Raw genomic sequence first — 22,659 nt, forward strand, 5'->3', positions numbered from 1 at the left:
AGATGTCACAACTGAAATGACAATGAAACTTCTTGTATATTTAGGTCTCCTAGATCATTGAACTGCCGTTGTTGACCATTCTTCACGTTCATTTTTTGGAATGTGAATAAACAATAGTATTAATATCAACTTAGGATTCGTCAAGACTATAGACCGTTCCTAAAAAGAGGGATCATACAAAATAGAAGCTTGCAGATTATGATTGTGTGGGAAAAGTATTAGTTACGAAACTTATGATCTCCGTCTAAAGTCTCTTAAAATAGTTCAAAGATTTGAAAGACTTGATGTCCAATAATCACTTTCTGTTTTGTTTTGCTGTCATCATAACTTATACTCCCTCTGTTTGTTATTTTAAAAAGTATAATTAAAATATAAATTTAAAATTAGTTAACCAATTACAAAAGACATTATAGAATATCATTGGTCACACAGTTTTTGATAAAGTAAAAAGTCACATTGAAAAATAAAAACATCATCTATTTTGAAACATCAAAACTTTTTAAAACTTCATCTATTTTGAAACGGAGGGAGTATTAGCGAATATAAAATTCAAAATTTTAATATGGACTTGACACCAAAATTCTCTATTAACTTGATTGTTACGCCATCTTATTTCTTCAAAGAATAAAATTCAAAAGAGAAGGTTTTAGAAATCAACAAACATAAGCTAAAATGAAAAAGGACCACAAAGCAGGTGTGTATATCGGAGGAAAATATGTTGGTATTATAGTCATTAATGTTAGCAAATGGTCCTCTTATTCCATAGTCATCTGCTTTTGTTAAAAGTCGGTTTGACCTGGAAACATAACCCCACAAACGTGTCAGAAGAACAAGAGAGCAAAAAGACGTGTGATTAGAGCGTGGAACATTTGAGGACACACCTCTTAGTATGATTGATATTAGTTATTAACAAAACGTCCTACATATATAATCTAGTCTAGATTATCTAGAGTGCATGAAAGAGAGCTAGTAAACTTACCAAAAAATGATCTAGAGAGGTTTCAATTATTATGAAAATGGTCAAGTGAACAAGACAAGATTATAGAAAAAATGATATTGAGAGCTCTTCTTTTTTTAACAAACTTCAAAAGTCGAAAAGAAATAAAAGAGAGAGAATATTAAGTTGGAGAAAAGGAAAAAAAAAAGGATATCAAGAGTTGTTTGCAAACTCATGCTTTGGACACAAGCAACCCTTCTTCAAGTCCTTTTCAGAAAGTTCCAATCCGCCACGCAAAATACACTCACTTTCGTCATTTTCTGACTCGAAAACACCAAATGAATGTAACCATTTCAATTAATTTACTAACAGCATTTTCAGTTGAACACAATTAAATATCACTCTCTTATTTGTTCTGAAATAGTCTTCCTTAGAAACCATTAAAAATTGAGTACGTCTTCGTGGGAGTCACGAGATTGAGAGCAGAAGCACCGCTCTGAATTAAGTATTAATCAGCCACATCAAGATGGTGTATTGCTTAGTATGACCGATACGTATCTTGCAAATCTATTTAATTATGGGATGAGTTTACGTAAAATAAAAATAAAGATCGTCAAAAGATTGTTTATGGAAGATGAAATCTTAGTTGCCCCATCTTAAAACTGTATCTCCTCATAGCTATGGAAGATGCTTCCATACTTTATTTCTGTTTTCACATCACAATAAGTTTGGTTTCCACCTTACCTAAGTCATAATATATCGCTTTCACGCTTAGATCTTTTCATATTATTTCTTTGTCGTGATAAACAATGAATCTCTTTATATTTTTGCAACATAATAATAGTATTAGGCAAGTAGTCGACCGACCTCTTATGATGTCACTATGAAATGAACCGAACATATTATGAAAAAGATATCAATATAACTATATAAGGGATATTTTAGTAATCTAAATATACCAATTAATTAACAAATGATGGTGCCATATATACTCTTCAAGGTAAGGAAGACGTGTATCCAACATCTTCATTACACTTTTTCTTCTTTATGAATTGAACTATCCTTTATTTCACCCTTTCTTCATCTTATTCTTTTAGTTACAATTTATGGCAATGCACCTCTTAGAAAAGAGAAAATTGGTTGGTCGGTCGTCATGTCAGTATGATTTCTAAATATATTAAATTCTATGAAAAATCATTAGATATGAATATGTTAGATAACTGTGACTCGATTAACGAATGTGAATTAATAGTATTTTTCTCCAAAAAGCATGTTTGCAACTACCATTCTTAAAACTAAGAAAAAAACTTCTCATCTATAAATTTATGAAGATTTTTAATGTTGATTTGTTCATACATCTTTTTATTAAAGAAAAACAAGTAAATAAAAACAAAGAAGATCCCAAGTATGACATAAAACTTATTTGCCTTCGAAAGAATCGGCCCCAAGTTGTCTTCCCATTTAGGAGCTGCAAAATAGAAGCAACTCATGAATAACGTTTTGCATCGACTATGACAAAACCAGTGATCTAAGTACAAAAGCCTAGTCTAGGATAGCAGTAAATGCGTCCGAAACAACATAAAATACATCACTATCTCTTGTTCTCATGCGCTGAACAACCACTTAATTCTAGTAAGGATGAAAGCCACTTCCACCTGATACAATCAATAAAAGAAGAAAAAAACGTGACAGGTTCTCAGAATAGATTTTTGACATAAGTTTGACCACAAAAAAAAAGATTTTAGCTCGACCATCTCGATGTGTATATGTGAGTAACAGAACCAAAACTGGATAAATTAGTATACTAACAAAAGTCTATATGTCCGATGCTAAAACAAGAACTAACTGAAGATAGGCTGGTCTATCTAACTGAGGGGGTCCTGACTTTTTTCCACTTTTAACCTCCTGTTTTCTCTTCTTTCAAACATTCCTGTTTAAACCGTTCATGCGTCATGAATTGAATGATTCCCAATTTCTCATATCCAAACCAAATGCATTCCCAATTCCCAATTTAACTCATGTGACTATTCCATGTTAGGTCGTTTTCTATTGGTCAGTGAGCTATAACCAAAATACACTTCTCATATCTCCTGATTTTTCATTTTTCTTTCAACTCCTTGTGTAATTTTGTCATCAATCATGTTTCGACACTATAATTTTCCGTTTATGTCAAATACACTTGTCATTGGATGAGCCATCTTTATGCTCTTCTTTGTCTATCGTTCAAATACCATCCGAAAAATTTCATGTCCCTGTTAGTCACGTAGGGTAAACTTCATCGCCAAACGCAACCTGCAAAACGAGAGACTAAAGCAAAGTATAATTTGGAGAAGCTAAAATAAAATAAGAAAAACTAAATAAAATGAACAACGAACATACCTCACACAACGAACAACGCATACCTGGAAAAGTAACGGAAGAAACGACGACGGCGAACGAGACGGTCAACGAAGGCCACGAACGTTGACTTGACGCAACACAAGAAAACGGAAATGTAAAAACAGACACAAAATGGATGCGAGACTAGATTTATTTTAGGAAAATTTTGAATCAGAATTGTCAATTTATCAGATTTTGGTAGTTCAATTCTAGCTAGGTGCAATTTCTCGAGTCCGACATTTTCTTTTAAGAGAAGAGCCGCGAGAACAGTAAAATTAAGTATGTACAAATGCATTTCGCATCTTACTACACCCCAACAAACAAAAAAAAAATTATATGATGGTGTGCTTCTTTGGATCTTCGTTTTACAAAACTCGATTTCGAGGTCGTGATTTCTCTCCCACAATCAACCGCAGATCTCGCCCGATTTAGAGTCTCCCTTTCCAGATCTGTAATCCTGTTGTGGGAGAGAATGAACAAACCTGAAATCTAAATAATCAGATCAGATCAATTACACTCAGTGGCCATCGACACGATCGATAACCTACTCGGACGAGGCTGATACGCAGCTCTCCTTCTCAGATGATGCGACGAAGGCCTTATCAGAGTCGTCAGCGCTCTCCTCACCCACTCACCTTCGACTCCGCCGATTCTCACCAGCGAGTTCGTCATCGCGGATCTCCGCATGTTCAGACTGCTCGTCGGATACGACGACGACGACGCCGCTCCTTGCCCGTGCGGATTCGCGACGTTTTTGTGGAGGCTGCACCGGAAGGATCCGGGATGCGTCGTCGGAGAGCACATACACCTCCTCGGGGAAGAGATCTTGTGGTGGTGGTGGCTGCTAGGCTGAGGTTTCTTCGAGACGGAGATGGATCTGTTCGTCGGGGAGATAGATCTGCTGTCGAGCGATGAAAACGCGATCGGCTGGGCTTTGTATAGATTCACGCGTGTGGGAGACGCGGATCGGTGGTGGCTGTGGTGATGATTGTCACGGTGGTGGTTGCTGAAGAAAGCTGACGACGGTGACGAGAAGCTAGAGCTCGTAGACGAAGCGAACGCTGAGGAAGAAGACGAAGGGATGGGATTAGAGTAAGCGCCGCAGAATCGACCCGACGGAGATTGGGAACGGAGCACGGGGCCGTTTGATTTGGTACGAGACGACGTCGTTACCATTGTTTTTCTTTGCATATCGAGAAGTCTCACTCAAGAGGAAGAGGTTTTGATTTTTGATTTTTGATTTTTTTTCTCTCTTTAGAAGGTCCCGGAGAGTGGTTGATTCGGCAAACCTAGCGAGTCTCCGGAACCGAATTTATAGCAGAAATGTGCCAATTGCATAAATGTAAATAGTTTCAAAAGTTTGACCTTTTTCGAATTTTGGGTGATTCTCTGTCGGGTTAGTCAAAACTTAACCATGGTTAGCAGTTATTATTAGTATTTAATTTTGCCTTTTATTTTCCTTTTTTCAACTTGGCGGTTTGGCCGTTTCGGAAAGAATCGGGTTCTCGATCCGACGGCTGAGAATGACGACACGGAGGATTGATTTTGTGGGCAGTTAGAAAAGCTGCCACGTGTGATGACTGAGAAAAATGCCAGCTCGTACTCCCCGGGAAAAGCTGCGGTATTACGTAACGCACATTGCCTGTTGTTTTTGCGCCCAAGAGCCCCGGATTTACAATTTCTATGGTCTTTTGTTGTTGTCGCGATCATAATGGTCATAACTACTGATTCAGGACATTAATTTTTATTAATTCCACTAGATATTTCCCTGGAAAAGAAATTATAAAATGAACAATTTTATAATTACTTATTTCCAACATACTTTTTAAGACCAATTTTAGAAGAAAAAATGAATTATACAATTAAATGGAAGAGTGATGTAAAGGTTCAATGAAATTTTAGATTTTTGGTAAAATTGGGATATCAAACTTTTAAACCACATTTTATTGACTTTATTTGTCGAGAAAGAATTATTGGTCTGAAACATGCGCTTGGTCTTCTTTGTTAGACCCAATCTCTTACCATCCAATATTAGTTATTCAAAAGTAGTTGCTACTTGCTAGTATCCAACAACAATATAAAATCTTGTAACATTAACGTGTACATATCAAGATACATCTATGATCCATCTAACTGACTCTATCATACAGTGGTTGGGGTTGCTAGATTCTGTCTTTTCAATTTGGGTTTTAACTAATAATCGGCCAAGTGAATCCGCAAGAACATATATTTTGGTGGTAGAGAAAAAAATCAACACAACTAAAGAAATGACTAGCTAGGACTGAGTGATGGGAAGCTAAAGAGAGAGAAGTTTCAGTGGAGGTGAATCATGCAACTATGATTGATATTGGAGTCAAATTAAACATCCTAGGTGAGGGAACATGATTCGAAGTATTCTTTTCAACATTAAATAATTTAATTAGAACGTGTGTTATTACATAAGTATAACTAACTACTAGCAAAGTAGCAATTATGTATAAAAAAATTTAAGCTGCTTTTTGCTCTTGAAAAATAATTCCATACTGTCTAATATTTTGATTGTTCGTGAGATGCAAAGATCTCTCAAAAACTATATTCCAATATGGGTCTTACGCTAGCTTTTAGCCATCAAACACAAATATTCTATGAAAGGTTACGAGAAGGTTAACTGAGACTTGAAGAATATAGCTAACATTGGCTTTGGATTTAGTTTTTTAAAGTTAAGACCAATTCTAAGGTGATGCAAAGAATCTTGGCTAATCTACTAAACGGGTGAAGGAGGTTACTCAACACATCTCCTAGATCTGATTGACACGATTCAGGACTGAGCTGAAGAAATTCAATATTATTTTTAGCTTAAAGACTACCAATGAATGTGATGATAAGTTAGTTCCTATAAATCATGCCAAAAAAAAGTTAGGTAAACACATAGTCGCGTCTTTCTGGTGGATGAAACCATTTCGTGAAAAAGAACATGGTCTTGATATAACCCATGTTCCGTGATTCGTAAAACTTAATGCCGCTCAGATCGTTTAGTGACTTGATAAATAAAGTAAACAAATACTCGTGTTTATAGACATACTAAAGTAGGTAGGACGATTGTAACGGGTTAATTCAGACGAATCTAAGAATTAAAATAATTTTAAATGGTAGGGTGATCAATAATGCGGGGCACATGGGGTTCGTGTTGGGTGAGTTAGGGACAAAACAATTACTTTGTATGGTCGGGACATAAATTATGTTAAAGGAATAGGCTAACAACGTCAACCCACCTCGTCTCTCACTACCACGACACGTGTGGCTGAGCCACACACGTGCCCAGGCTTAGCTAGCCTCAGCATAACAATCCAAGAGACATAAGTGTTTAACTGGTGATTCAATGTCTGACACTGGATTTAGATTTATTTAACATGGTCGTGGTCAGGTCATGGTCAAGTAGTGGGTCATGTGATTATTGTTTTTCATTACAACCTATCTACTAGTATCATCTGGAGTCACCACTATTTTTGATCTACCTTTTAAACATTTCTATGTTGTTACTTTTTTTTTTTGCGAATAAAGTCTTTTACGCTAGTGGTTACATGATCGCGAGAGTAATTTTGTAATCTTGGGTCATTGATTTAGAGCAAATAAATTGAGTGTGATTTTGGCTATCTGGGAGAGTATAAAACGACGTGTTAAAGTCCTCTCTTAACGGAAAACTATGTCTGATATACTATCATGCAGTAAAGAAAAAGATACAGTATTATGTTAAACAGAATAATCTTTATGTATTGATGGCTTGACACCAATGGCAGACTTTGATGATTATTAAAACTAAAGCCTGAGAATCTCATTATTAAGAATAGGATGCTTATTTTACTCCGGGATATTTTCATATCGACCCTATTATTAAAGTGGAGGTAGCAATGAGGTTGTACTAGTATCCAATATTATAACATATCTTGATTTCAATAATGTTGATATTATGCTGATTTGCCATTATTTCTTCTCTGTTTCCATACCACTTTGTAGATTTGGTTAATCAATAAGCATCCACCTAAAAGAGACATTTGAATATCATGGTATTATAATCATCTAAACAATCCAGAAATCATATCATATAGTAGATTTTCACCAATTTGCTTTGTAATTCTGGTTAAAGGTTCTAATCATATCAATAGTTTACTCGTCTGCTTTCTTTTTACAATATGATGCATCTTTGAAGAAGCGAGCTGAGAGAGTTGTGATTTCTAAGTTTAAAATGCTATTGGCTATTATCCTAACTTAATCACAACACTTTTATGTGTCTATTGTTCGTGAAAGTCTACTAGTTTAGTAACATTCAATCATAGTGGTTTTCAGTGAAGATATTGTATGTAACACAATGCACCCACCCACATATACTCCACAATAATTATGATATCATGCTGATTTGCCACTATTTTCTTCTCTGCTTCGACACCTCTTTGTAGATTTGGTTACTCAATAACCATCCACCTAAAAGAGACATTTAAAAATACTGTATCTTGGTATTATCTAAACAATAGCCCACGTAGATTGGGGTGGGCTTCGATCTATGTGAGTAGTAATATGGCATCCGAGCTGAGAGAGCAACACGGGTCAAGCTTGGGGAGTTAAAGGCGAAACGTAACGGAAATCAGACATTAAAGATGATCATAAAAACACCTAATCCATGCTGGAGACTACGTCGCTTTTACAATTCACCACCAAAGACCTATAAAAAAGGAGGAGCCAGGGAGTACGGGATCCGGAATCTTTCACTGCAAGTCTATAGTCTCTATACATTCATACTCATTTGGCCTTTGATACCCGTTGTGTTCGTAGCTCATTCTACATCAAATTATCAATAAAACATACATTTCCTATTTCTGAATGAAATTCATCTGTCACAATCATAATCATGCATTTTTTTATTAGGTACACCGTATACTGTTACGGAATCAACCATGTCAGTTTGAGTACCTCTAGGGTATCAGAAGAGATCTCCATGCAGCTGACTGGAAGTTAACTACAAAAGCATATACAAAAGGTTTCACTCCGTCTTATTTTTATTCTTCTTCTTCATCAGAACAAGCTTCTTAAGCCCACGCCGCCAACCTGTATGCTTACTGGTTTTGACGAGATTTTCATCTTTAGAGGCCTCAACGGCTCCATCACTCTGTTCTTTCCATTCACTGCTGCTACTACTACTTTCACCTTCCTCCCCCAAGATCTGTACGCCGCACTCAATAATCTTAGAATTTTGGTATTTGCAGATGAATTCAAATTGTATATCCGAGTCCACTTCAAGGCCTCTGCCACCTCCAAATCCAAACAAGTTCTCATCAAATATGAAGAGGTGATCTGTTAGGAGTTGAGAAGGAATCTTCGTTGAATTATACCAAGGCCGTTTATTCGGATAGAACAAAATTTCATTGATGAGAACACCTTTGCTTCTTAGACGACAAACAATATTAATCGTGTGAGGAAACCATTTGGCTGGCGGAGAAAACAGGAGGCAAGCCTTAAATCTTGAGGAAGCAGAGAAAGTCCAGTCACAGATACTGATAGTTATGGAGTTTCCTTTGGCTTTGTGAGTGAACTCAGAAGGGACTTCTTTACCTGGTAAACCTACACTCATGTTTTCCCATCCTTGTATGATTACTCTTCTTGCTTCTTCCTCTAGTGAATAACAGTTGTAGAACGTGAATTTTCTCATTAACTCGTCTTCTGATTTAGCACACTTCCAGTCATCGAGAGCAACATTTGGTTTGCAGTAGGAGAAACAGACACTTTTGAGCGATACACAATCATCTGCATGAAGAAACAAAAGAGAAGGCGGTAGACCCTGCACTAACACCAGCTTTCTGCAGTTTTTGATGCTGAGAATCTGCAGTTCAGATAGACCAATGACGCAATCTGGAATCTTCTTTATATCACTGTTGCTTAAATCTAGCCTCCGTACATATTCTGGGACATGTGTTAATCTCTTTAGGCGTGTGCTGCCTATATTTAACTCGCAACTACGAAGCCATCCTTCAGCAATGGTTGAAGGAACATCTTCTATCATTGTGTTATGTACATCAAGAAGTTCCATGTTGCTTGAAAAATCAGGAAATGTTCTCAATCGCGAGCAACCACTCATGTTGACTCTCTTAAGAGATGCTAAATTGATGTTGGTGGGAATAACCCGTAACTTTTCGCAGCACGTCATGTTCAACGTTTCCAGTTTGTGTAGATTCCTAATAGAGGAGGGAAGCTCCACCAGACTTGTGCATTCCACCAGTGTCAATGTCTCGAGATTAGTAGCCTCTGAAAGATTTGGGATTTCTTTCAACCTAGTGGAGCAGTCCAAATTTATCTTCTTGAGATTTGGAAGGGGCTACATGCATGCATGTGTCAAACACAACAAATAAGAAGACCACATATGGAGCTTGATTTCATTAAAAATAAAAATAAAATAAAAACAAATACCAACCTGGACTCCTCCCCAGAGCTTCTCAAGATTGCTGAATGTCAAGAAAACAGCATTTTGGCGAGGAAAGTTAACGAGGAAATATAATCCTCGTAAATGTACGAGGAACTTACGAGGAATTTACAACGAAAGAAATAAACCTCGTTATTTTCTCGTAAACTAACGAAGATAACATTTCGTCGTAAAGCCCACGTAACTTTACGTGGTCTTTACGAGGAAATACATTTTCCTCGTCAAAACCACGTAAAGCTTGCATTATCTTTACGAGGAAAACTGGAAATATAATTTCCTCGTTAAATCAACGTAAATTTACGTCACCTTTACGAGGAAATGATATACGTGAACTTAACGAAGAATTTTAAAGCACGTTTTTTTTTGCTACCTACCTTTTCCTCGCAAATTCATCGCAAAACTTCAACTACCAGATTCGAAAATTTTCTATAAATATGGAAGTTTCAACATCATTTTAAACACACCAACAAGAAAAAAAAAGAAAAACGTGAAAGGAAAAAAATGTCAGGCTCTGGGAATGTCTACGAGTTGCGGAGGTGGATGTATATGCATAGAGATGCTAACGGGAGAGTGACGAAAGAATACATTGCGGGACTGGAGACATTTATGCATCAAGCAGATTCCACACCGCTCGCCCTAGAAAGCGGTAAGATGTTCTGTCCATGTCGGAAATGCAACAATTCGAAATTGGCAAATCGTGAAAATGTTTGGAAGCATTTAATAAATAGAGGTTTCACGCCAAATTACTATATCTGGTTTCAACATGGAGAAGGTTATAATAATTATGATCAGAATGAAGCTAGTAGTAGTAATAGCAATTTTCAGGAAGAACCGGTTGCTCTTCATTTGCATAATGAACCTAGTTACCATCAGGAGGAGCAGATGGTAGATTTTGATAGGGTTCATGATATGGTAACTGATGCATTTGTAGCTCATGATGAAGATGAAGAACCTAACATAGATGCAAAAAAGTTTTATGAAATGTTAAATGCGGCGAATCAACCACTTTACAGTGGTTGTAGAGAAGGTCTCTCTAAATTGTCGTTGGCTGCTAGAATGATGAATATTAAAACTGATCACAATCTACCGGAAAGTTGCATGAATGAATGGGCAGACTTGTTCAAAGAGTATTTGCCGGAAGACAATGTGTCTGCTGATTCTTATTATGAGATTCAGAAACTGGTGTATAGTCTTGGGTTGCCTTCGGAGATGATAGATGTTTGCATCGACAACTGCATGATCTACTGGGGAAATGATGAGAAGTTAGAAGAATGTCGATTCTGCAAGAAGCCACGATTCAAGCCGCAAGGACGGGGACGTAATAGGGTACCGTACCAAAGGATGTGGTACCTACCAATTACAGACAGATTGAAAAGATTGTACCAATCAGAGCAGACTGCTGGAAAGATGAGATGGCATGCCGAGCATACTCAGACGGATGGTGAGATGACACATCCATCAGATGCAAGAGCCTGGAAACATTTTAACAAAGTATATCCGGAATTCGCTAGCAATATCCGGAATGTGTATCTCGGATTATGCACAGATGGATTTAGTCCATTCGGAATGTCAGGGAGACAATATTCATTGTGGCCAGTCTTTCTTACGCCATACAACCTGCCACCGGAGATGTGCATGCAACGGGAGTTGCTATTCTTGACCATATTAATACCTGGTCCGAAACATCCTAAAAGGTCGCTGGATGTTTTCCTGCAACCACTGATAAAAGAGTTGAAGGATTTGTGGTCAACAGGGGAGAGGACGTATGACTGCTCAACGAAGACGAATTTCACGATGCGAGCGATGCTTTTGTGGACCATAAGTGACTTTCCTGCCTATGGGATGTTGTCGGGATGGACTACACATGGGAGATTAGCTTGTCCATATTGTAATGGAGCGACAGATGCGTTTCAACTGAAGAATGGGAGGAAGACAAGTTGGTTCGATTGTCATCGTAGATTTCTTCCCATTGGCCATCCGTACCGAAGAAACAAGACATTGTTTAGGCACAAAAGGGTTGTGAGAGACACTCCTCCTCCATATTTAACTGGAGAAGAAACTGAAAAGCAACTCGATTACTATGGAGTTTTGGAAACAGTTCCTCGTGGTGGTAATTGGCATGTTCCCCCTAATATGCCTGATTCTTACGGTGTTCATCACAACTGGCACAAGAAGAGTATATTTTGGGAGTTGCCATATTGGAAGGATCTTCTTCTGCGCCACAACCTCGATGTGATGCATATAGAGAAGAATTTCTTTGAGAACATCATGAATACAATATTGAATGTCCCGGGGAAGACAAAAGACAACATAAAATCAAGGTTAGACTTGCCGGATATTTGCTCAAGAAGCGAGTTACATATAAACAGCAATGGGCAAGTTCCTGTTCCGATATTCAGATTGTCTTCAGAAAAAAAGTCGGTGTTGTTCAACTGGGTAGCATCAGAAGTGAAATTCCCCGATGGGTATGTTTCAAATCTGTCTAGATGCGTTGAAAAGGGTCAAAAGTTCTCTGGGATGAAGAGTCATGACTGTCATGTCTTTATGCAACGACTACTTCCCTTTGCTTTTGCGGAGCTACTTCCTACAAACGTACATGAAGCACTTGCAGGTACTATATTTATTATTGCAGTTATTTTATATATAATGATTTAGTTTGAAATATATATGACTAATATGTGTATAATTGTTTTTGGAATATACAAGGCATTGGAGCATTTTTCAGGGATCTGAGCACCCGCACCCTTAAAGTAGAAGTCGTGGAACAGCTTCAAGAGAACATTCCCATCTTATTGTGCAACTTGGAGAAGATATTTCCTCCTGGGTTTTTTGACGTAATGGAGCATCTAGCTGTCCACCTTCCATATGAGGCATTGCTTCGTGGACCTGTACATTACGGATGGATGTATCAGTATGAGCGAGCCATGAAATATTTGAAGGGAAAAGCAAAGAACCTTGCAAAGGTTGAAGGTTCTATAATTGCTGGAAGTTTGACGGAAGAAACTTCTCACTTCACATCGTACTACTTTGCGTCAAAAGTACGTACTCGGAAAAGAGCTCCAAGGAGATATGATGATGGTGGTGTCGCGCCAACATACGCAGTTGCTGGTGTTCCAGACATCTTTAGCCAGATTGGGCGACTGGGTGGAAAATCAAAAGAGGTTTGGTGGTCGAGTGAAGAAGACGCTCATAGTGCACACACCTATATTCTACTTAATTGTGAGGATCCATTGATTCGTTATTTTGAAAGGTAACATAAATGGACACGTATATATAAATTAACACATATATATAATTGCCAAATATTAATTAATATAAAAAGTGATTTTACAGCCTATTTGTTTCACAAGTCGAAGAAACATTCCCTGGTATATCCACAACTGACGTAGACAAAAGGAAAGATCAACACTTTATAAAATGGTTGAAGAGTCAGGTATTAACTCAAACTCTTTATTCATAAATGATTTGTATTTTAACGTTCACTTTGTTTTTGCAGGTTGATTTTGACGACGATGCAGATTATCCTAAGTGGTTACATGAAGTAATTCAATCTCCACATGTAAAGGTCACCACTTCACAGATGTATTTCACACGAGGCTATACTTTTCACACATATGAGTATGGTAGACAGCGGGCAACCAGTAACTATGGAATATGTGTGAAAGGGGAAACCGATTTCTACGGTATCTTGACAGAGATTATCGAAGTGGAATTTCCAGGGATATTGAAGCTGAAATGCGTCCTCTTCAAATGTGAGTGGTTCGACCCCGTCGTCAACAGAGGTGTTCGGTTTAACAAATTCGGTGTAGTTGATGTCAATGGTGGAAGAAGGTACAACAAATTCTTTATTTGGCATACATGAGTAGAATAAGCTTATTTCTATGTTTTCTTTATTTTCAGGTACAACAAATTCGAGCCTTTCATCTTAGCTTCACAAGCAGATCAAGTTAGCTACCTTCCATACCCTCGGATGAGAGAATCGGGAATAAATTGGTTATCCGTGATCAAAGTTACACCTCGAGGACGAATCATAAGTGGAGAAGAACCACCATTGCAAGAAGAACAGATAAATGAAGTCGAGGAACCTGAACAACAAATTGATGACATTCTTCTCATTGATCCGCATAATCATGAGTATGAAGATCTTACCGACGATGGCACAGATGAAGCTGTTGAAGACGAGTTTAATGAAAATGATGATGTTTCTAGTGATGACGAAAATGTATCTGATTGATGTATTTGTGTTTTAATATGATTGATTTTCAGACTTAATGCATGTGATTCGATTATAAAAAAAAATATTGAGTTTGAGGTTTTGAATGAAAAATAAAGGATTGAGGTTTGGGATTGGAATATGAAGAGTAGAAGATAGGAAAGATGGTGTTTGTGGTTTGGGGTTTTTGATTTTAGAGGTTTAGAAAGAAAACCTCGTTAATTCCTCGTAATTTACGACGAAATAACGAGGAAAGTAGAAAAAAAGAAATACACGGGCCTCGTTAATTCCACGTAAGCACAAAACGTCGTAACGACCTCGTAAGCTTACGTGGAATTAACGAGGCTTATTTTTTTTTTTATTTCCTCGTTATTTCCTCGTAGGTTTACGAGGTTTTAACGAGATATGTTGTCTAAACCCCTAAACCCTAAACCCCAAACCCCATCTTTCTTATCTCTTTTGTCTAAATCCCAAACTCCAAACCCCATTAATAATTTTCAAATCTTCAAAAGATTATATTTTTAAATCTTCAAAAGATTATATTTTCAAATCTTCAAATGATTATATTTTCAAATCTTCAAAAGATTGATATTTTCAAATCTTCAAAAGATTATATTTTTAAATCTTCAAAAGATTATATTTTCAAATCTTCAAATGATTATATTTAAATAAATAATTTGATTTTGTATAAGTTTAAATTAGGAAGAAGAGATTGATATTAGAAGTTAAAGAATTGTGGTTATAAATTTTGAGGTTTGATATGTTATGAATATATGAAGTAGAATATAAGAAAGATGGGGTTTAAGGTTTGGGGTTTAGAGTTTAGAGGTTTAGAAAATAACCTCGTTAATAACTCGTAACTTACGAAGCATTTACGAGGAACAGAAAGACGGGCCTCGAAATTTCATCGTTTTATTTGGGACGGGCCTCGCAATTTCCTCGTAATGTTACGAGGGTTTTACGAGTAACAAAAAGACGGGCCTCGCTAATTTATCGTTTAATTTGGGACGGGCCTCGCAATTTCCTCGTAAGCTTACGAGGTTTTTACGAGAAAGAGGAACACGGGCCTCTTTAATTCCTCGTAAACTTACGAGGAAATTGCGAGACCTCCGTAACTTATATATACAACCTCACAAACCTCACACTGTCCATTCCTCCCAACTTCCTCTCCACTTCCTCCCCATTTCGTCTCTAACTCCTTTCCCATTCCTCTCTCCTCCGAAAATGGTAATTTCCTCGCCCCCTTTATTAGTTTAGACAATTTAGATAGGTGGTTAATTTAGGTGGTTAGTTTAGAGAATTTAGATAGGTTTACGGATTTTATGTTTGTTAGATAGATTTTTACATTATTGATGATAGCTTTTTAATTATTGATGATCATAATCTCAAAAAAATATATTTTTGCAGGTTCGCCAGCGCATGCTTACTGCTCACTACAGGGAGATATTCGGTGAGCCTGGTAGTCAGTTAGACCCGCCAGGTTCTTCTTCAGGTGCCGGCGGTTCAGGTTCTTCGGATCAGGAGTCTGTTCCCGAGACTCAGCATTTCTTCCCTCCGATTCCTCCTCCGATGGCTCAGCCTCAGCCGATGGCTCAGCCGATGGCTCAGCCGATGGCTCAGCCGATGGCTCAGCCGATGGCTCCTCCGGTGCCTCCTCCGATGGCTCCTCCTGAGATCCCCGCCGCTGTTCATCCCGATCTCATGGTGCCACCTACTGTTCCCTTCTCGCAGTACACTGTCGAGGATATTCTTGGTATGCCAGGCAGAGCTGGTTTACCAATCATAGACCCCGACAGACCCGACGGGACTTTATGGTAAGTGTATTTTTTAAATAATTATTTTAATTTATAACTTCATTAAATAATTTAAATTTTCATTTTTTTCCAGGTTTGGGGTTGACAATTCCCTTGCGACAGATGTAACCGAGACGATTAAAGGTTACTTCTCCATGGCGCATCCAAACTGGAAATTGACGCCGATCTACATCCGAAAGACGTGGTTCAAGATTTACGCTGTAAGTAATTCTATTAATTAATTTTTTTTTTTATTAACTAATTATTAATTTTTTTTTTTATTAACTAATTATTAATTTTTTTTTGCAGCAAAAGTATCATTGGTCCATCGGGGTCAGTGAGAGAGTGAGGAAGGCGTTTTACGAAAAGGCGCAAGTTCGCTTGTCGGACACGGTTTGCAACTGGAAGGGTGCCTGGATCGTCAAGGGGTACACCCGTGGCAAACCCGCTGAGCTTACCACGGATGTTTGGGACGGCCTCATCCGTTACTGGAAGGATCCTAACTCCATTAGGATCGCAAACATTTGTGCTGCCGCCCGTAACACGGTAGACGAGCACGGTAACGGCCCGATGCTACACTCTACGGGCCAAAAACCACATGCCGGTGTCCGTTTGAAAATGGTACGTAATTAAATATTTAATTATTATTTTTAATATAATTAAATATATTTCTAACAATTTTCTTAAATGTTTTTAGGCCAAAGAGTTGGGACGTCTCCCGACTCTTCCGGAACTTTACGAGCGGACCCACAAAAACAAGGCGGGCCAGTTTTTAGATGGCAAGTCCGAGCAAATCTACAACAACGTAATTGCTCGGGTTGAGGAGCGCCAGACTCAGCTGACCCAGCAGTCCGGCGACGGATTACCAGTTACCTTATCCACAACTGAAGTGGATAAGATTTACGAGGAGGTAAATTTTTTAACATTATATCTTTTTAATTATTAATTGATTAAATTTCCCTTTTAAATTTAACTAACAAATATAATTTTTTTGTTTTTAAGGTTGTCCCTAAGAAAAAGGGACGTACGTTGGGGATCGGTTCCGTCAATGATGTCCCGAGAGCGACATCATCTTATGCTCAGAGACAGACCGAAGAAGTCACTCAGTTGCGTTCCGAGCTGGGCGCGACCAAAAGCCGTGTGAGTGGACTCGAAGCCTTCATCGACGTTATAGCGTCCACAAATCCGGAATGGGAAGCTTTGTTGAGGAACATGAAACAACAAAATCCCATTCCAGGCGAGTCATCGGGCACACATAACGAGGAGGATGTTACGAGGAGGAGCGAGGAATTCTACGAGGCGATGAACGAGCCTTAGTTTTTTTAGTTTTTTTTCGGTTTATGTATTATAAAATCCAAAACTTAATTATATATAAAATATTTTGTTGCTTGTGAATTTTATTTAAAATTTATTTATAAATCCAATATTTAAATATTTTTATTTTGTTAAATTAATAATTATTATATTTATCAAATAATATTTTATTAATTCGAAAAATGGAAGTCTACGAGTTATTTACGACGAAAATGTTTCCGAGAAATTTACGAAGAAATAGTTTCGAGGTTTTTACGAGGAAAGTCTTTCGAGGTCTTTACGAGGAAAGGCTTTCGAGGTTTTTACGAGGAAAACCTTTCAACGATTCTACATCGATTTTACGAGGAAATCCTTTCAAGGATATTACATCGAATTTACGAGGATATGATTTCAAGGATCTTACGTGTAAGTAACGACGCGAGGTTCACGTGGTTTGTACGAGGAAATTAGGCGAGTGATTTACGAGGAAATGGGGCGTGGAACTTACGACGAAATATTAACTTCGTCTTTACGAGGAAAGAGAAACCTCGCTATACTACGAGGAAATGGCGACGAATCCTTTTTTACGACGGACGAAAAACGACGAAAGGCTTTTCCTCGTTAATTCCTCGTAAACCTCCTTTTACGAGGAATTAACGAGGAAAATGGCCCTCGTTAATTATTTGTTTTCTTGTAGTGAGCTCGACGAGACGTTCCGGCTGAAATCTTGGAGGAAGACTTTTTCTAGGGTAAAAATCCCAATGTAGTAACCTTAGATGAGGTAGATATTCCAGGTCCTCAGATATCATCTGACGTCCCCAAGTGTTATATATCCTTAAAAATCTAAGATTGTTCATTCTTCGGAAAGCTTGTCCACTTATTGATAATTCGCCGCTAATCTTGGACACATCAAATGATATACCTATGACTGATCCAGTGCCCTAACAAACATTCCAAAAGAGGACTGATGAAATTGTTATCATATGAAAGCAATAGAGAGTAATAAGATATAGATTTATATAAAACTATGTGATTTTTCCGTGCACTAATAAAACAGAATAAATAGTATTAAGGATGATTATGTTACCATCATAATTAGATATGTGGCTTTTAAATATAATATCTTATATTAAATCATATATTTATTTTTGGTGTATTGAGTCTTTGAAATTGAGCAATGTTTTTTGTTTGTTTTATTAACTACGCTGAAGTTAAATTATTATTTTCTTAACTTCAAGTAGTTGAATTCATCCTACTATATTTGTATATAATTTTGTAATTTTTGTATATCTGATATATGTTTTTCATAAATATATAAAAATATTAAATTTAAGTCGTGTTAACATAACTTGTAATATTTTAAAAATTCATGCACATTTACGAATATATAAAATAATTAAATCACACTAATTGGTTGATTTGATTTTCCATATTTTGATTAGTTTGGTTATTCATATTTTGGTATATTCAATTATATTTTTTTGGAAATGAACTAAAAGAGTTTATCACGATTATACTAAAATAAGAATAACCTTACTAGTTAGATTTTGCTTAATTTTTTCTTAGTTTGATAATATATTTTGTAAGAGTGTGTATGCATTGATATATGTTTTTAGATAAAATTAAAAGTTGAAGTGTTGAGAAATTCATAAGATAGTTACTCCAAAAACTAATAAATTTTATCCTCACAAATTTGCTTATATTCAGTTTAAATCAAAGAATATTAATAAGTTTATATGTCATTCTAAAATTGTTTAAATTGTTTATTCAGTTTTAAGTTAATAATTATAAAAAAAAATGATAATATATGATAAATTATTGTTTTTAATTATAATCATTTAAAAAACTAATATTCGACGTGAAAAAAAAAACTTATTTTATCTTATTCAACAGCTTCATATTTTCAAATATGTATTTGGTTTTAAAATAATCAGTTTATGTTGTTTTAAATGATTTTTAATCATCTGATAAAAGATAAATTTATAATAACTTTTTTAGTTTTGAATAAGGATATATATATTATTTTATTTTTTCAATTTATTTTGTATAGTATATCTTAAAAGTTTATATACATTTCTCTTTGTTTATGGTTTTACAAATACAAAGAATAAAAGTTCGTTTATATATGGAATCCATATAATTTATATTACATATAATTAGCTTTCTATTATTTATGTATTTTTGTTAAAAATAATTTAAGTTAAAAAGCTTATTAAAGTTTTATTAAAAAATAAATAACAATAAATATATTAAAGTTATTATATCTGAAGTAAAAATATGCTGACAAAAAAATCTGAAGTAAAAATATTATTATCTTTTAGAAGAACATTTCTAAAAGAATTTATACTAAAATTTATATGTTTTCCTTTTTATTTATGTTGTTTTGAGAAAATTTAGAAAAAATAATAAAACAACTTTATACATAAAAAAATTATATGTTTATATTTTATAAATATTTCCTTTTCTATTTATGTGTTTTAGATAAATTGAAAACTAATTTAAACATTAACTAAAATCTTATTAGGAAAATAAATAAATAAATATGTTATTAATATATTAAATTTAACATATTCAAAGTAAAAATATTATTATATTTTAGAATAATATTTCTACAAGAATTTATATTTCAATTTATGCGAAATTATGTTATTTATATATTAAAAATTATTTCCTTTTTATTTATGTTGTTTTGGAAAAATATAGAAAGAAATAATTAAAATTCGTTTATATATATTAATTTATATGTTTATATTTTATAAATATTTTCTTTTTATTTATGTGTTTTTAAAAAGGAAAATTAAATTAAAAAGTTAATTAAAATCTTACTATGAAAAAAGAAATACTTTATTGATAGCAATTATTATGTATAATATTTTTAGTTCATTAAAAATATCTATGTAATCAACCATCGTAAAAATTAACGTGAATACGACACATAGGAAACTGACTTCTCAAATAATATTATAGAGATAAGTTACCATTTCATTTGCTAATACATCACATATCTCTTCAGCCTCCACTAAAAACTGACGTTTCCCAGGCTCATCTTCATGCACTATTTGTCTACCCAATTTTTGAAGCAAAGAGTGCATCCGTATACGGTTAAAATGGATTTCAATCATAGATTTGTTGGATAGAGTCTCCAGCCCGTTTTCCACATCCAAATTACTATCAGCGAGCATGCTTGTCACGTAACTATTTGGGAGCTTATCGAACATGCATGCAATGTGAAGGAAAAGATATTGATTTGTCTTCAACAATCTGTCATATCCCACTCTTAAGACGTCTTCGGTTTTTCTTTCAAGACTACTTTCGATCCTTGATAACTGACGCTCCCATTCTTCCTTGCTCTCTCCACGTAACGATGAACCCACAACACAAAGGCCTAACGGGAGATAACCACAAAGGTATGCTACTCTATTTGCAACCTTTTCAAAATCATCTTGTACATATCTCTGTTTGAAAGCAGATAAACATAAGATCTCAAGAGCTTCTTTTTCAGATGGAAAACCCATATGGTAGATATCTTGAATTCCATGTGCCTTGAAATTTTTTTTATCTTCTGTAGTAACAATGATCCTACTTCCGAAACCAAACCAAGAAAGTTCTCCAACCAAAACCTCTAATTTCTCTAGATCATCAACATCATCAAGAACGATAAGCACTCTTTGATCTTTTAGCCGTTCTTTTACCGCACCTAAATTATGTACCCTAATATCTTTTTGGTTCAAAACCTTAGACAGAAGTTGGTTTTGCAAACCCAACTTAGAATCATAATTGTCAACACCCATTATGCTCTTATAACTACCCTTGAGGTTCCCCATAAAGCCCATAAGTAGAAAATCTCTAGAGAGGTGATCGAATAAAGCTCTAGCAATGGTGGACTTACCAATTCCCGCAGGACCCCAAATCCCAATCATCTTTGCTTCATCAGACTCCAAGCATAACAAATTGCTCAGTTTTCTTAAGTGATCTTGCAGTTCCACAATCCCGTCAAAGTCCCTTGACAGTGTAACATTTAGTTTGTTCGAAACATCTGTGGCAAACTTTTCGACCAGATCCGCTTCATCAGTCCTAACAAAAAAAAGATTCCAAGTTTATATAAACTCTTTATCACTGAAGTATATAAAATTCTGTTATATAAAGAAACAACTAACCAGTTTAGAGAGTGCTCTCCAGCAATGGTTGCTACATATGCCAAAGCTTCCATCCATCTCGTCTTATCTTTCTCAGTTTTCCCTTCACATGTTTTCTTGAATGCTATTCCGAAATCTCCAGTCTGTTTCCGTACATTGGACGGATCAACTTCATAAAAGATGGTCATAACAATATTCCCTGAAGCTACTTTGCAGTTCAAAATTTCAACCAATTCATCTAAACACCAGCTGGAAGAAGCATAATTCTTGGAGAGCAGAACGACTGAGACTCTGGATTCTCTAATGGCTTGTACAAGTTCAGGCCCGATCGTGTGACCTCTCTCGATCTCATTATCTTTGAATGTTGTGATCCCTTTGCTTGCAAACTGACGGCGTAAATGGCTGAGAAATCCTCTACGAACATCTGGACCGTGGAAACTCTGAAAGACATGGTACCTCTTGATGCGAGGAGAAGAAGAAGAAGAAGAAGAAGAAGAGGAAGAAGTAGCCATGAGACTTGAGAGATAAAGAGTGAATGAGAAGTTGAAGAAAAATATCTATGAGAAATGTATGGAGGAGGAAGAAACAGAGTTATTGTTTTATATACTTCTATGAGAAGAAAACGCAGAAAGCAACTGTACAGGAAATTTCAATGAAAGTGATGCAGATAAGTATTCCAAATATCTCTAGAACCCTAAAAGTTCAACCTATCGTCCGCTGCATCAGAAAGACCCCTACCCAAGTCGTCGACGACTCATCAAAATAATTAGAGGAAACTACAAAAGTCTTCATGGAGGGTCTCTTCTCCTACTCATCTTCTCCACGCTCCACCACACGAACTTTCCACCTCACGCGGCGCCTTCGTTGCCACGTCTCTAATTCCTTCAGAGCTAGTTCCGATTCTGAATATCTCTCTGTATACATACATACATACATACATACATACATAAAATATTTATTCAGAATCCTTGTTTGATTCTCAGGTTAAATCAGAGTACAAGCCTGGAGTTCTCGACGATAGAGGTGAGTTTGTTGCAAATTGGGTGGATGGTCATGACATTAGATTAGGCTATCTTGTTCATGTTTCAAGTAATGTAAATAACAGGAATTAAGTAGGGTTGGATTCAGACAAACCCGGTTACGTTGGTCTTATTGAGTTGGTGAAGCTTCTCTTGTTGAAAAGTCGCACTAGATCCGAGACCAGTGACGCAGCGGTATACTTTCTTCTTCTTTTTCTTCGTCAAGATTCGATCAAAAAGCCCCTATCTTCATGTTCTTTTTGTGGGTACATGTGCGGCTACTGAAGCCTGAAGCTTCTCATTGCTCCTTTAGCACAAGGAAAGATAGCTGCATTGATGGTTGGTGAGACCCTGTTTCATTATTCAGTTCAGGAAAGTTTAGACCTTTTGCATCCAGGGAGCTAAAAGGATTTTCTTCTCTTTTTTTTTTTGCCCATGTTG

At 36.1% G+C, this 22,659-nt stretch overlaps 5 protein-coding genes across 6 annotated transcripts; 2 read left to right on the forward strand and 3 right to left on the reverse strand.

Moving 5' to 3' along the window:
* Positions 1-3,530: 3,530 nt before the first annotated feature.
* On the reverse strand, positions 3,531-4,610 carry LOC108847233 (uncharacterized serine-rich protein C215.13). The gene has a single exon (XM_057005444.1). It carries the CDS (start codon positions 4,505-4,507, stop codon positions 3,824-3,826), a length of 684 nt encoding a protein of 227 aa, XP_056861424.1. The 5' UTR covers positions 4,508-4,610; the 3' UTR covers positions 3,531-3,823.
* A 3,500-nt stretch (positions 4,611-8,110) lies between these two features.
* Positions 8,111-9,790, reverse strand: LOC108845643 (disease resistance protein ADR2-like). Its single transcript, XM_057005449.1, has 2 exons — positions 9,756-9,790; positions 8,111-9,659 (listed from the first exon to the last, which is right to left on the reverse strand). The coding sequence occupies exon 2, from the start codon at positions 9,489-9,491 to the stop codon at positions 8,331-8,333; it is 1,161 nt and encodes a 386-aa protein (XP_056861429.1). The 5' UTR covers positions 9,492-9,659; positions 9,756-9,790; the 3' UTR covers positions 8,111-8,330.
* A 629-nt stretch (positions 9,791-10,419) lies between these two features.
* LOC130509453 (uncharacterized) lies at positions 10,420-14,036 on the forward strand. Of its 2 annotated transcripts, XM_057005445.1 has the most exons (5): positions 10,420-12,375; positions 12,471-13,014; positions 13,098-13,197; positions 13,261-13,595; positions 13,665-14,036. In XM_057005445.1, exons 1-5 carry the CDS (start codon positions 10,647-10,649, stop codon positions 13,996-13,998), a joined length of 3,042 nt encoding a protein of 1,013 aa, XP_056861425.1. In that variant the 5' UTR covers positions 10,420-10,646; the 3' UTR covers positions 13,999-14,036. The 2 variants fall into 2 exon arrangements, with proteins under 2 accessions (XP_056861425.1, XP_056861427.1); XM_057005447.1 differs by lacking the exons at positions 13,098-13,197; positions 13,261-13,595 and having other exon boundaries at positions 10,422-12,375.
* A 1,003-nt stretch (positions 14,037-15,039) lies between these two features.
* LOC130509454 (uncharacterized) lies at positions 15,040-17,165 on the forward strand. Its single transcript, XM_057005448.1, has 6 exons — positions 15,040-15,204; positions 15,385-15,791; positions 15,865-15,991; positions 16,080-16,391; positions 16,468-16,680; positions 16,773-17,165. The coding sequence occupies exons 1-6, from the start codon at positions 15,202-15,204 to the stop codon at positions 17,085-17,087; spliced, it is 1,377 nt and encodes a 458-aa protein (XP_056861428.1). The 5' UTR covers positions 15,040-15,201; the 3' UTR covers positions 17,088-17,165.
* A 454-nt stretch (positions 17,166-17,619) lies between these two features.
* On the reverse strand, positions 17,620-21,711 carry LOC108847229 (disease resistance protein RML1A). The gene is made up of 4 exons (XM_057006489.1): positions 21,221-21,711; positions 20,042-21,137; positions 17,766-18,004; positions 17,620-17,674 (listed from the first exon to the last, which is right to left on the reverse strand). The coding sequence occupies exons 1-4, from the start codon at positions 21,709-21,711 to the stop codon at positions 17,620-17,622; spliced, it is 1,881 nt and encodes a 626-aa protein (XP_056862469.1).
* Between the last annotated feature and the right edge of the window lie 948 nt (positions 21,712-22,659).

This window comes from Raphanus sativus, chromosome 3 (genome assembly GCF_000801105.2).
Source record: "Raphanus sativus cultivar WK10039 chromosome 3, ASM80110v3, whole genome shotgun sequence".
Taxonomy (NCBI): Eukaryota; Viridiplantae; Streptophyta; class Magnoliopsida; order Brassicales; family Brassicaceae; genus Raphanus; species Raphanus sativus.